The sequence below is a fragment of the Danio rerio genome, chromosome 22, assembly GCF_049306965.1.
Source record: "Danio rerio strain Tuebingen ecotype United States chromosome 22, GRCz12tu, whole genome shotgun sequence".
Classification (NCBI taxonomy): Eukaryota; Metazoa; Chordata; class Actinopteri; order Cypriniformes; family Danionidae; genus Danio; species Danio rerio.
The window spans coordinates 30,982,626-30,996,768 of record NC_133197.1 but is presented as its reverse complement, the minus strand read 5'-3'; the positions used below and the strand labels follow the sequence as shown (position 1 = coordinate 30,996,768).

Sequence of the window (14,143 nt, the reverse complement as noted above, 5' to 3'; positions counted from 1 at the left end):
GGACATCGGCCCTCCAGGACCGAGTATGGGCACCCCTGGTTTAGATGCATGTCACTGATGAGAAGATGATGGATATTTACTGTATGATGACCGAAATGGCCTTAAACACCCAGCAGGCACAAGACGTCAATATGCCATCAGATTGAAATTGTACCCTAACATTGTGGAGACGTTGCATTTTATTTGGAAATGAAAATCGGTTTACATCAGAACTCACCTCAGCCCGAAGTCAATGTCCAACGCCTAACCTAAAACCAACCAAATATCAATGTCTAATGATGTTACAGCTTGATGTTGTCAACGTTACCACTATGACATCTATCAGACGTTGAATTTTGGTTGCCATAGCTGATGAATAAATGTCCGTATTTGAAATCAATAGGATGTTGGTTTAAGTTGTTGGCTCGACATTGGATTTTGGTCACTTTCTAACAAGCTACAATTAACCAAATATCAATGTCATTTGATGTCATTAATGAACATCAATATAATGTTGTCCTTAGATGCTGACTAGACATTGAATTTTTGCCACCTGACATCACAACCTAAACCTACCCTAATATGATGTTGTGTGCCTGCTGGGCAATAATTAAGTGCACTACAAAATGTTACGTTTACAAACACATCCACAAATTACATGTAAATGCATCAACCTTTTAAAAGCATAATACTCACTACTCACTACTCATGAGTACTTTTAAAGGGGCTACTTTTTACTCCTACTTTGAGTAATATTTACAACAGGTACTTTTACTCTACTCACACTACATTTTTAGGCAAGTAAGGGTACTTTTACTAAAGTTTGCTTTTTCAGTACTCTTTCCACCACAGCCGAATGATGACAAAAATTTAAAAGTTAATTTAAAAGGTTAGTTCATCCAAAAATGAAACAAAAATGTGTGCAAAATTATTAATTGCTTACCTTCAGGTCGTTTTAATCCCAAGACCTTTGTTCATCTTTTGAACATAAATTAGGATATTTTAGGTGAAATCAGAGAGCTCCCTCATCCTCCATTGAAATACAGAAAAACGTCCTGAAAGCAGATCATATGCCTTCAGAATATTATGAAGCTACGAGAATACGTTTGAGCGCACATAAATCAAAAATGAATGACTATATTCAACAGTATCTTCTCCTTAGTGTCAGTATATTGTGTGCATTATGCTCATTGGAAAAACCCTGGAGTGTTTACAAAACATTCAAGACTTTTTACATTTATGAAATAAAATTAATTGTAATCAATCTCAATGAAGTTAACAAATACGGTTAGCTGTATACACAATAAGGGTTAAACCCAGGTGAAAGAATGTTTCGCATTTCTAATTTAAAGACAGGTATAGCAGTACCACATATTTCTTGATCCTTTAAGACACAGGTGTCAAACTCAGTTCCAAAAGTGCCGCAGCTCTGCACAGTTTAATTTCAACCCTAATTAAACACACCTGATCAAACTAATTGTGTCCTTCAGGCTTTTTTGAAACCTACAGGTAAGTGTGTTGGAGCAGGGTTGGAACTAAACTGTGCAGGGCTTCGGCCCTCCAGGAATTGAGTTTGACACCCCTGCCTTAAGACAATTATTAGTGGAAAATTGTGATAATCTTGTTTTTTGGGGTTGGGATTCGTTGTATAAACACAATTTTACAACAGATACCATGGATGAACTACAGTTACAGCAACAAAACTATGATTAAATTGTAGTTTACTATAGTATGGTTTAAAAACATTATAGTATTTACAATAATATGCTATATTCTTTCATGTATGCAGTAGTAAACTATCAGTAATTTTCCACTGAATTAGAGTTGCTGCTGCGTTTCCACGGTTAACCCAATATATCCCAGCATTCACACTTGAAATAGTTAACTAAGTCATTCTAAACCCCAGGTAACAGAGTCCAGGGTTTACATGTTACAAGTTTCGCAGTGCTCATAATTACTCCTGAGTATTTGTACTCTGATGCTTCCCATTGTGCATTCTTAAACCCTGGATTCATTGTCATACTTGCATATTGAAGTTTCAAATGATTTTGACTGGATGAACACAACATGTGATCCATTTACATAACATTTCTACTATTTTATATATAGTGGTCAATATTTGAAGTGTCTCTAAGTCGTTTTTCAAAATGGTCCTAAGACAAAAATGGCTGTTGTTCAATAGTTTTAGGACAACTTTAATAAAAGGTGATGATCCGCTTCAAATGTTGACTACTGTATAGCTCACTCTTCTTCAATCTCTTTCACAGTTCACCAGCTGTAGTGTTTCTTAGTCTTAACTTTTTCACCAAGGACTTTCCAAATTTTTTTAGTTAGGTTTATATCAGTACTCTGGTCGGGCCATTTAATTATTTCAATGTATTTAACTTCAAGGAATTATTTTATCAGAAGAGTATTTGAGAAAGCAGGTTATGTGACATAGCTGGAAACTTTAAAGGAAAAGTTCACCCCAAATGAAAAATGAAACCATAATTTACTTACCCTCAAGCCATCTTCTCTGTATATTAATTTCAATGTCAGATGAACACAGTCAAGATCAGTTAAAATTTTTGTCCTAGCACTTCCATGCTGTAAAATGGTGTGGATAGTGACTTTTTGAATCTTCCAAAAGTGGATAAATCTATAATTAAACTGAGACATATGCCGCCAGGGGGTTAATGCGAGTCTTATGAAGTGGATCAATAGCCGCGTTTCCACTATCGCGCCTAAAGCGAGCGAGCCAGGGCGAGCCAAGGCCAGTCGCGTTTTCACTGTCACTTCCGGGGCCTAATAGGGCCAAATCGGGGCTTTCTTGGGGCCAGCGGCCGGCCTTTTTCGGCCCACCAAATACCTTGGGCCAAAGAGGGCCAGCCGGGGCTTTGGGGCGGAGTGAAAGGAGAGGCGGCACAGTTTTCTGATCGCACACGAGTACACGCCAAACACATAAGCAAATAAATAAATAAGGGAAAAAAAACATCTGGAACAAATTATAGGCTAAGGTCTTTTTGTGTATGATCGACCTTATGTTTCTCTTTTAAATGTAAAGCTGTTGCATAAAATATTAAAGTAGTTTTAATTTATAAGTGACTTTTCTTTGCTGCGTCCTCCTTGATGTTTCAATAACGCATAATAATCTTTACACCATATTAAAGGCACAATAGACAGTAAAGGTTTTCAAGAGTTTTTGTCAAGTTTAAAAGGTGTGTTTGTACGCGTTTAGATGCCTGTATGTGTGCGCGTGAGACCGAGGAAAAGTGCGCTCCCTTCATAGATCTGTTGATGCCGCGCGGCTTTTTTCTTTTATTTTTTATTGTTTTTATTTATTGTGGAGATAATACACTATATGAATACAACAGAAAGACATTAAACTTTACAAATTTCGTGTCCACTTTTGAAGGCTCAAAACAAGTGTCATATCTAGATAAAATAATTTAAAGAATTACAAATATCAGATATACTAAAATCACATTAAATAAATGAACCAATATAAAACTAACAAAAGCTACCTATAACAATTAGGTATTATATCAATCTGTTTTAAAGCCATATTAAACTTTCGTTTTTCAAAAGCCTCTCTGAAAAAAAAAAAGATTTCAAATATTTTCTAAAAACAATAAACACCGGAGAATGTTTTAAATATTTTTTATAAAGCATTTGGATACGATGATATTAATCAAATCATGCAAACAGAGCATTTTCGGGGTGAGTGAAAGCAGAAACTTTTTCTGTCTGCAGCTGCACAGCACTTTTTTGACGCATCGGGGAAAACTGCAAGTTCAAAATGTGTTCTGTGTCCTCAAACAAGTGTGTATGTTTTTATATGACGTGGTAAAATTAAAAAAAGAAAATTTTAAATACATAAAGAGCTTTATTAGTGCATGGCTGCTGAGCGCAACGAAATATAGGCTATATTTTATTACGTGCTGCTCCTTTGTGCTGAAACACTTAACACTTTCCTTTACTTAAGATATAATAAGCAACATCTTTAAATAAAGGGAATCACCTATTAACTGTCATAAAGCCTTTAGGGAAAAATTAATGTTTCCGTTCTCTCCGGAGCATTTGGGATGAATGTTGGACAGCGTCTGTCTAACTGAGGATGTCATAAAATACACTTTATATCGAGTTATTAGTGGAGAATTTTATATATGTGGTTTTATATTATGGATTGGTGCGCTCCCTGCGCTGGGTCCCTCCGTTAGTGGCAAGACCACTGGATTTCGATGCCAACAGTTGGTCGGCGATTAAATGAATATGATGAATGAGAACACAGGTATGTGCGTATAGACATACATTGTACTGCTGTACAGAAATATGTAATTTGTTTGTTTTTGTTGTCCTAATTTTAATAGTTTCGTGATGATGTGGTGTGCTTTATCTGCCTGATTCCCTCTGAAGTGGGTGGATTAAGTGACGTTCGATTCAAGGGATGTTCTAGGGGCGGGGTTTGCGTGACGCACTGCGAGCTACTAGCCCGACAGTGGAATCGCGACATGATTTCGGCCTCACTGCTCAACCTCCCGGGCGATTGGCCCGGCCTGGCTCGATAAAAGCCCTGGCTTGCACTGGCCCGATAGTGGAAATGCGGCTAATGTGTTTTTGTTTATATTTAAATCATAAACTGCAGTGATGGCCGAATGCACATTTTGTGCGACTGATATTGTCAGCGATTTGCGTTTCCAATAGATTAAATAGAAAATATATTGGTTACAAAAACAGACTGATCCACTTCAGGAGACATAAATTAACCCCCTGATGGCAAACGGGTTTGCTTTAAGAGTTTCACGAACTTAATATGTTTTAGAAAATCTCAAAATGCTATTACAAAATAAGGTTTACTTGTACTGTTATTCAAGCTAAATTTTTATCTCACATGGTGGATATTTTCTAACATAAAACATAAAAGTGGAGAAATATATCTGATCTCATAACAAAAATGTGGAAGCAAAACCAACTGATTAATACCAACTGCCAGGAATCTGAAAGTGTATCTAATTTTGTTCAGTTTTTTTTCCAAATTCTACACACAATACCCCATAATGTAAAAAAATAGAACATTGAAATTATTGCAAATTTATTAAAAATATAAAACCTGAAAAATCACATGTACATAAGTATTCACAGCCTTTGCCGTGAAGCTCTAAATAAGGTCAGGTACATTCTGTTTCCACTGATCCTTCCTGAGATGTTTCAGCAGCATAATTGGAGTTCACCTGTGGTAAATTCAGTCGATTAGACATGATTTGAAAAGACATACACGTGTCTATACAAGGCCCATGGGTTGACAGTGCATGTCAAAGCACAAACCAAGCATGAAGACAAAGGAATTGTCTGTAGACCTCCGAGACAGGATTGTCTCAATACACAAGACTGGGGAATGTTACAGAAAAAAATTCTGCTGCTCTGACAGTTCCAATGAGCACAGTGGCCACCATCATTCATAAGTATAAGCTGTTTGGAACCACCAGGACTTTTCCTAGAGCTGTCCGGCCATCTAAGCTGAGTGATCGGGGAGAAGGGTCTTAGGGAGGTGATCAATAACCCGATGGTCACTTAGTCTGACCTCCAGCGTTCTTCTGTGGAGAGAGAAGAACCTTACAGGAGGACAACCATCTGTGCAGCAATTCACCAATCAGGCCTGTATGGTAGAGTAGCCAGACAGAAGCCAATCCCCACCTGGAATCTGGAGGCATCTGGAGGACTCTCAGATCATAAGAAACTAAATTATCTGGTCTGATGAGACTAAAATTGAACTCTTAGGAGTGAATGCCAGGCGTTACATTTGGAGAAAACCAGGCACCGCTCATCACCAGGCTAATACCATCCCTATAGTGGTGGCAACATCATGCTGTGGGGAGGTTTTTCAGCAGCAGGAACTGAAAGACTAGTCAGGATAGAGGGAAAGATGAATGAATACAGAGACATCCTGAATGAAAACCTGCTTCAGAGTGCTCTTGACCTCAGACTGGGGCGACGGTTCATACTCCAGCAGGACAAAGACCGAAAGTACACCACCAAAATATTAATGGAGTGGCTTCACAACACCTCGAGGAATGTCCTTGAGTGGCCCAGCCAGAGCCCAGACCTAAATCCTATTGAACATCTCTGGAAAGATCTGAAAATGGCTGTACACTGTCGCTTCCCATCCAACCTGATAAGAGCTTGAGAGGTACTGCAAAGAGGAATGGGCAAAAATTCCCAAAGACATGTGTGCCAAGATTGTGGCATCATATTCAACATGACTTGAGGCTGTAATTGCTGCCAAAGGTGCATCAACAAAGTGTTGAGCAAAGGCTGTAAATACTTATGTACATGTGATTGTTCAGGTTTTTAATTTTTAATTCATTTGCAACAATTTCAAAAACTCTTTTTTTCACGTTGTCATTATGTGGTTTTGTGTGTAGAATGTTGAGGAAATAAATGTATTTAATGAGATTTAAAATAAGCCACAAAAGAATTGTGAAAAAAGTGAAGCTCTATGAATACTTTCCAGATCTGTATCAAGAATAACTTTAGGACTACACTGCAAACTGTAGAGTTATTGTCTTGTTTCTAATCCAAATATTTAAACAAGATATCTAGTTAGTCAATATTAAGGTATGTAAAAATAAATACTGTTTTGTTTTCACAACTGAGTCAAAAACAAAATTCTTAAAAAAACATGATAAAATAATCAATATTAATTTGTTAATTTATTTTGTTTGTTTTAAGGAAATTGTGCTAATTTGGCCTTTTTGAGCCCTACTTTCAACAGAACATGAATAAACTCAAAACCTTAAGACAATCCTTCCCCTTATTAAATTTGTGTTTTTTTTTTTTTTAAATGTATTATAGTAAAAATGTAGAAACAATGTTTTTTATTTTTATTTTTATTTTTTTTTTGGTAGACTGGTTATTATTTGTATATTCACTCTTTTACTAAAAATAACATGATTAAAGTATGGTTAAGTAGCTGATTATTTAGAATCTTGATGAGTAAAATTACCCAAAACAAAATGTACCTTTTACACTGCAAAGAAATGCTGGGTTGCACAAAATTAACTTGTGTTGGGACATCATGAAATAATTAAGTTAACTCATTAGTTTTTACAAATGTAAGTGCATTAAACATAAAACAATTAAGTTGTCCCTAAAAAAACGAATTTTTGAGAGTATGTAATATAATGTATTCATAGCATAACCTTATTGTTTTAAATGATTGTTTTAGTTCATTTGTAGTGGAAGTGCTAAATTATCATTTAAAAACAAATCAGGCATGTTCGATAAAATGTAGATGCAAAAAAAAGTTTCAATAATCATCTTTTTTTATTATTATAATTAATAATATTTCAGGATTTACATCACTTTCAAATCAGTGCCACAACAGCAGGTCATTATAGGAATAAAGTGAATAAATGCTTACTTTGGTCTCAGAAAAACTTCCAGTGTCAAGTTATTACCACGTGAGAAGATATTTTTGTAGACAAATAAATGATAAATATGTTAGTCAATAAACCAAACAAAAATACAGCAAGGCTAATGAGCAATAAAAGAGGTATTCAAGTTAGACCAGATACATGTTGTTAAAAACATCAGTATATTCTATAATATCTGAGTAACTTTCATATACATGCTACAGCTGCAGTATTAAAATATTCAAGTATGCAAGGCTACAACGAAAAAATTAAAAAAAGATTAATGAATAAATCAAAACATTTGAATCCTAATATTTTAATCTCACAATTCTGATATTATATCTATAAAATCTGGGTCCTAAACATCTTACTCTATTCATAAAATCCAACATTTATTTTGCAGTTCCAAGCTTATAGGTAGTCGCTTAATTCTTAATTTTAATAATACTAATAATTTACTTTTTTTTTATTTAATTTTGTTGTAATTTTGAGAAGAATCGTCTAATTTGTGAGATTAAAAATAACACAAAGTTACCTTTTTTGTTTATCTTTCATTCATGACAGAAAAAAGCAAGGTTTTTGCTTCAAATTGACATCAAAAGACATAGAAATAGCAGACAGAGATGTCATCAAGAAAATGTTCAAATATTTGCATAATTAATGATAAACGCAAGCAATTTCTTATTATTATGCAAATCACAGTGGTTACAATCGCAATTTCCAGGTCAGTTTATCAATAAATGTCAGATAAAATGAACAAAAGTGATGTGTAGGCTGACAAATAATGAGTAAAAACATATTTTATGAACACGTCACCCTGATTAAAGCTAATGGCAGACATTGAACGTATTATTAGAGAAATTTAGCATAAAATATATGCCAATATATGCTAAATTATGTAATAAAATGTAATGCAATATTTAAATGTATGTATTGTGGTAGTTCATATAAGATGACGCTCTGAATCCTTCACGTGTCAAACATTAACCTTGGTCCAATTCAGAATCGGACATACAAATCATATTAGGAAAAAAGTGTCATAATTCTCTTCTTTCATAAATATTCTGCTTTAAAATTAATGAAACGCCACAAAAACAACGTAGACGCACTGAGTGTAAACAGAATCGGTGTTTGTGTTAGATTCCTGCTTATTAGACCTTCATGGCTGATGTCAGAGCTGCAGGAGCTGCTGGCAGAGGGTTTGTATGACATCTCTGTGCTCGTAGAGGTACATTTGAGTCTCCCACAGCATGTCAACTAACACAGCGTCGCTGACCTCATCCAGCATCACTTCCTGCGACAGCTGAGGACTCAACCTGACACACAGGAAAAAAAGAAGACGACGTGAGAATGAAAGCGAGTCAACGGTAGAAGTAATCAAAAGGAGAGAATCAATTGATTGAAAGGTGCAAATGAAAGAAGTTAATTGAAATGGAAAGTATGAAGGACAGAAAAAAAGAAAGACACAGTAAAAACAGAAGGAAGGTAATGGTAAAGGAAGTCAATGGAAGGAAGAAGAATGGAAATTAAATTTTGGAAGGAAATGAGTGACGGGCAGGAAAAAGGAGTAATGAAACTGAGAAAAAGGAAGGAAGGACACAAATAAAAGAAAGGAGTGAAATAAAGAAATAAAGGACAAATGAAAAGATGAAGAGAAGTAAAGAAAGTAATGAATGAGGAAATAAAAAGAAAGAAAGACAGAAAATAAGGTAGAGAATGTTTGCAAGGAAGAAAAAAAGTAATGAAAGATGTGAAGGAAGGATGGAAACTAAATTTAAAAGGGCAAAATAAAAGAACGAAAAAAGAAAGAAAAAAAGAAAGAAAGAAAGAAAGAAAGAAAGAAAGAAAGAAAGAAAGAAAGAAAGAAAGAAAGAAAGGGTGGGTCATTTAAGAAGGGAAGGTAATGAAGGGAGAACAACGGAAGGAAGAGCAATGGAAATGAAATGTTGGAAGGAAATGAAAAAAGGACAGGAAAAAATTATGGAATGGAGGGAAAGTTAAGAAGGACAAAAACTAAAAAAAGGATGGATGGAAATTAAAGAGAATGAGGCTGAAAGAAAGAGGGTAACAAAAGAAATAAGAAAGAAGGCTAAAGAGTGGAAGGAAGAAATATCATATGGGTGGACATTAAAAGTAAAAGGGAAGGACTAAAGAAAGAAAGGAAGGAAGAAAAAAGAAATGAAAGGTGAAGGAAAAGAAAACTGGAAAAAGACAATAAATTAAAAAGGACAACAAGAGAAAAAAGAAATATATGGTAATTACAGGAGGGAAAGTAAAGTAAATGGAAGGAAGAACAATGGAAATGAAATGTTGGAAGGAAATGAGGAAAGGACAGGAAAAAACAAAAAAATGGAATAAAGGGAAAGGAAGGACAAATAATTAAGACAGGAAGGATGGAAAAGAAAAAGAATGAGGGAAGAAATAAAGGAAGTCATACAGAAAAAGGAAGGAAATAGGGAAGAAGAATAAGTGAAGTTTTATAAACTAATTTCGAGAGGAGCACGTGATATGATTGAGCACTGCTGGCCAATCATCCGTAATCAGTAACAATCCAATCAGAGCGATCTTAGCTCACTCTATCTTCGTTTGAAGAATCCCCCCCCCTTCCACCCTATCTCCTCCTTTCCCCCCCTTTTTTCTAAAGGGGGAGCTATCGAGACCTACTTGATCTCGGATCCCCTGATATGCTTATTGACCAGGCGGGAGCCCTGGGCTCAAATATCTCCGAGCTCAGGGTTCTCTCCCGGGACAGCATGCCAAACCTGCTTTAAATGCCAAGCATATCTAAGTGGGAACTCTTGAAAGAAAATGTATGGAAGTAGTAACGTATGGATGAACATTAATAGTAAAAGGATGGACTGACAGAATAAAGGAAATGAAAGGCAGATGAAAAGACGGAGAAAAGTAAAGAAAGGAATAAATGAGTGAATAAAATATAAGGAAGAAAGAAAAAAATGAAAGATGTGAAAAAAAGGAAAAGGGAAGATACATTTAAAAGGATAAGATATAAAAAGAAATGAAAGGTGAAGGATTTAGGATCTATTTGCTGGCTGCCCAGCATCCTCTATTAACAAACTTCAATTAGTACAAAATGCAGCTGCCAGAGTTCTTACCAGGTCTAGAAAATATGATCATATCACCCCAATTTTATCCTCCTTACACTGGCTGCCTGTTAAGTTTCGTATTAAATTTAAAATATTACTTCTCACCTATAAAGCCCTAAATAATCTAGCTCCTGTTTATCTAACCAACCTTCTGTCTCGCTACAAACCAACTCGCTCTTTAAGATCTCAAAACTCAGGGCTTCTGGTACTACCTAGAATAGCAAAATCAAGTAAAGGAGGTCGAGCCTTCTCTTTCATGGCTCCTACACTCTGGAATAGCCTTCCTGATAACATCCGAGGCTCAGACACACTCTCCCAGTTCAAAACTAGATTAAAGACCTATCTGTTTAGTAAAGCATACACTCAATGCATCACCTAGCGGGTTCCACACAGGCTTCTGCATCTTGTTTATATACACTATGAACAGCAGCTACGCTAATTATTTTCTTTATTCTCTATTTTCACCTGGGGATACTCATCCCGAGGTCCTCAGATTATGCGGAGTCACTGATTGGATCCAAGACCAGCGACGAGATGATCCCAAGGATTCCATATCCGGGACCAGGCCATATCCTGAGCTGCTGCTGCGCTGATGGTCGTGGGGAGTGGAGAACATGAGTCTGATTCCAGCAACGCTCCAGGGACAGACGAGTCTTCGCTGAGGCCATCTTCCAGCCTCAACCACGGCGAATGAAGCTCTGCACAAGACTTTTGGCCAGCGGAGAAATTAAAATGGTCGTGCCTAGCTGAGTCTGGTTCTCTCAAGGTATATTTTTCTTCACTCCCATCAGATGAAGTTTTTTTCCCCTCTCCGCTGTCGCCACTGCCTCGCATGGTTCAGGATTGGTAGAGCTACGCATCTATGAATTTGCTCTTCAGTGTTTGAACTCTCAGTAATGATTAAATCACACTGAACTGAGCTAAACTGAACTGAACTGAACTTAAACACTAAAACCTGAACCACACTGTTCCAGTTACTATGACCATTTATGTGAAGCTGCTTTGACACAATCTACATTGTAAAAGCGCTATACAAATAAAGCTGAATTGAATTGAATTGAAAAAAGAAAGACAAAGAAATAAAGAAGGAATAAAGAATAAAGAAAAAAGAAAAAGAAAAAAAACAATTGAAGAATAAAATGACAAAATTAATTATATAAAGAAGGAAGAAACAAAGAAAAGAATGAAGAAATTGAAAGGTAAGAAATACAAATAAAAATCAGGAGAAAACAAAGGAATAAAAGTGGGAATACAATTAAAAAGAAAGTAAGGATGGGAATGACAGGTAGGAAGAAAAAAGTAATGAAATCTAGGTAGAAAAAAATAAATTGTAAAAGAGAAAGTAGATTAAAAGGAAGGATAAAATGAAAAGAAAGAAAGAAAGAAAGAAAGAAAGAAAGAAAGAAAAAGAATAAGGAAGAAAAATAAAAAAAGAAAGAAAATTTGAGAAGGAGGACAAATTTAAAAGGAATAATGAGTGGAAGAAAAGAGAAAATAAAATTAAAGAAAGAAAATGAATGAGAAACATTCAACAGTACAGTAATTCTTAAAGCAGGGTTATGTGAATGAGGGTGAATCAGTCCTTCACAACTGACCTGTGATAGTTTATATCAGCCATCTCACACCACGCTCGGGCCCGGTCCACTGCACAACCATCTGAGTCTGTACACTGACGTCACAAACAAAAACAACCCATCATCATAAACAACACCAAAAAGTGGCGATACTTTTTCACTTATTTTAAATGTGAAGTCTTATGAGGCTTGTATTTGTAAACTCACACAATCCACAAGCATCTTGCCCAGTTCTTTGACTCCAACAAAGGTCTTGGCCAGCTCTATTGGATTGGAAGGCCTAAAAACGTCCACCGAGTTCACCGCCACCTGAGGAGGTTTACCGGTGCCCAGTGAGACCACCACCCCTAACCGGGTTACATCTTCATCACGACCCTGATGGAGCCAGAAAAGGAGGCAGGCCTTTAATGGCAATACATTTAAAGCACTACTTAATGACATACACTTGACATCTATGGGCTGAGACAGATTTTTTTCCTTTTTTTTTTGTTGTGTATTGAGACAATGTGCTGTTTGAGTCCAAGACAGATTTCCTAAAAAGGACCATAAAGCATAAATATAACTCAACTCAACCTGACCTAACCTAACCTAACCCAACTCCTCAACTCAGAAAAATTTGTGCTACATCATAAAAGAAAACTCTTTTTGGAAATAGTTTCATCTACTAGTCACCTAGGATTAAACAGTTGAGTTTTACCATTTTTTAATCCATTCAGTCGATCTCCCAGTCAGGCAGAAGCGTTTTTAGCTTAGCTTAGCATAAATCATTGAATCAGATTAGACAATTTTAAAAATATTTTCCTATCTAAAGCTTGAATTTTCTGTAGTTGCATCATGTATTCTAATAATAATCAAGAGACTTTGCTGCCGTACCATGGCCACTGTAGGCGCTATTACCTAGCTACCTAGCTGGAGTCTGTTTTCAGGTGCTGCAATATATCAATGTGCCTGCTGCAGCCATGGTACAGCAGTAAAGTTCCTTGATCATTAAACTTATCACTTTCTGTTGGCCTTAGTAAACAACGTAACTACAGAAGAGTCACGCTTTAAATGGGAAAGTTATCAAAACTCTGTTTTGAAATGTTAGCACATATTTTAGTATTGAAAGGAACACACAAAAACTGAAGCCGTTTTGTGAAATTTTGTTTAGCGCAAGGACAAAAAGTTCCCTCCGCACACTCTGTTTGGGTTCAAGTTGGTTGTGTAAATTCACTAGTGCCTCATTACCACTGAGAAGTAAAGACAGTTTAGTACAGTACAGTACAGTTCAGTATGGGTCACCCTAGTAAGGCTTGAGTTTCCACTGCCAACACTAATTAGAGGTTGTGGTGACCTAGGAATATGAGGGACCTAGGGATAAATCCTCCATCATATTTCATTAGGAGACATTTATGTTATATTAAGCCATTCAAATCAAAATACCCCATTTACCCTTTAATAAATATTTAAAGCTTAAAGGAAGATTTGGGGCCCATTTACTCAACAATTTTGTGCGTTTGTTTACACAAAAATTACATTTTGGGGGCTGCAAATTCATAACTTTGAAAACAAGATTTCAAAGTAGAATTTTTTTCAGCAAAGTGTAGATTTACGTCACTACATTACCTGACAAAAGTCTTGTCACCTATCCAAGTTTTATGAACAACAAATAATAACTTGACTTCTAGTTGATCATTTGCTATCAGAAGTGGCTTATATAAAAGGCAAAGGCCTCTAGATTACACTTATTTTAGCTAAATAAAATTTGATCATGCCTTGATTTTTTGATATTTAATTAGGACAGTAAGGTCTGACTTTGTTTAGACCCAAGTCGTGTGACTTAATAGAAATGATGTACAGTATAGAATATAACATATAAAGTCATGGTGCAGTAAAAAAAGAATCAATATTGTGCATGACTCCCATGAGCTTGAAGGACTGCATCCATACATCTTTGCAATGACTCAAATAACTTATTAATAAAGTCATCTGGAATGGCAAATAAAGCTTTCTTGCAGGTCTTCCAGAGTTCATCAAGATTATTTGGGTTCATCTTCAATGCCTCTTCCTTCATCTTACCCCAGACATGCTCAATAATGTTCATGTCTGATGACTG

At 35.9% G+C, this 14,143-nt stretch overlaps 2 protein-coding genes across 16 annotated transcripts in view; both read right to left on the bottom strand.

Moving 5' to 3' along the window:
- The window catches only part of baiap2l2b (BAR/IMD domain containing adaptor protein 2 like 2b), a 35,602-nt gene extending 34,568 nt beyond the window's left edge, over positions 1-1,034 (bottom strand). The window contains exons 1-2 of one of the 2 annotated variants that reach the window (XM_073936654.1): positions 923-1,034; positions 218-248 (exon numbers count right to left, since the gene is read on the bottom strand). The gene's annotated coding sequence lies outside the window, so the exon portion shown is untranslated. The remainder of the gene's footprint in view (positions 1-217; positions 249-922) is intronic. The other variant, XM_005161808.6, reaches the window with a different exon arrangement.
- Positions 1,035-7,262: 6,228 nt separating this feature from the next.
- pla2g6 (phospholipase A2, group VI (cytosolic, calcium-independent)) overlaps positions 7,263-14,143 on the bottom strand; it is a 39,461-nt gene continuing 32,580 nt past the window's right edge. For 11 of the 14 annotated variants that reach the window (XR_012397348.1, XM_073936371.1, XM_073936373.1 and 8 more), the window contains 3 exon segments: positions 12,256-12,423; positions 12,070-12,143; positions 7,263-8,686 (listed from right to left, as the gene is read on the bottom strand). Coding sequence is in view for 10 of the 14 variants with exons in the window: in XM_073936371.1 (XP_073792472.1) it covers positions 8,542-8,686; positions 12,070-12,143; positions 12,256-12,423 (387 nt within the window). In the remaining 4 variants the exon portion in view is untranslated. 14 annotated transcript variants of the gene reach the window in all.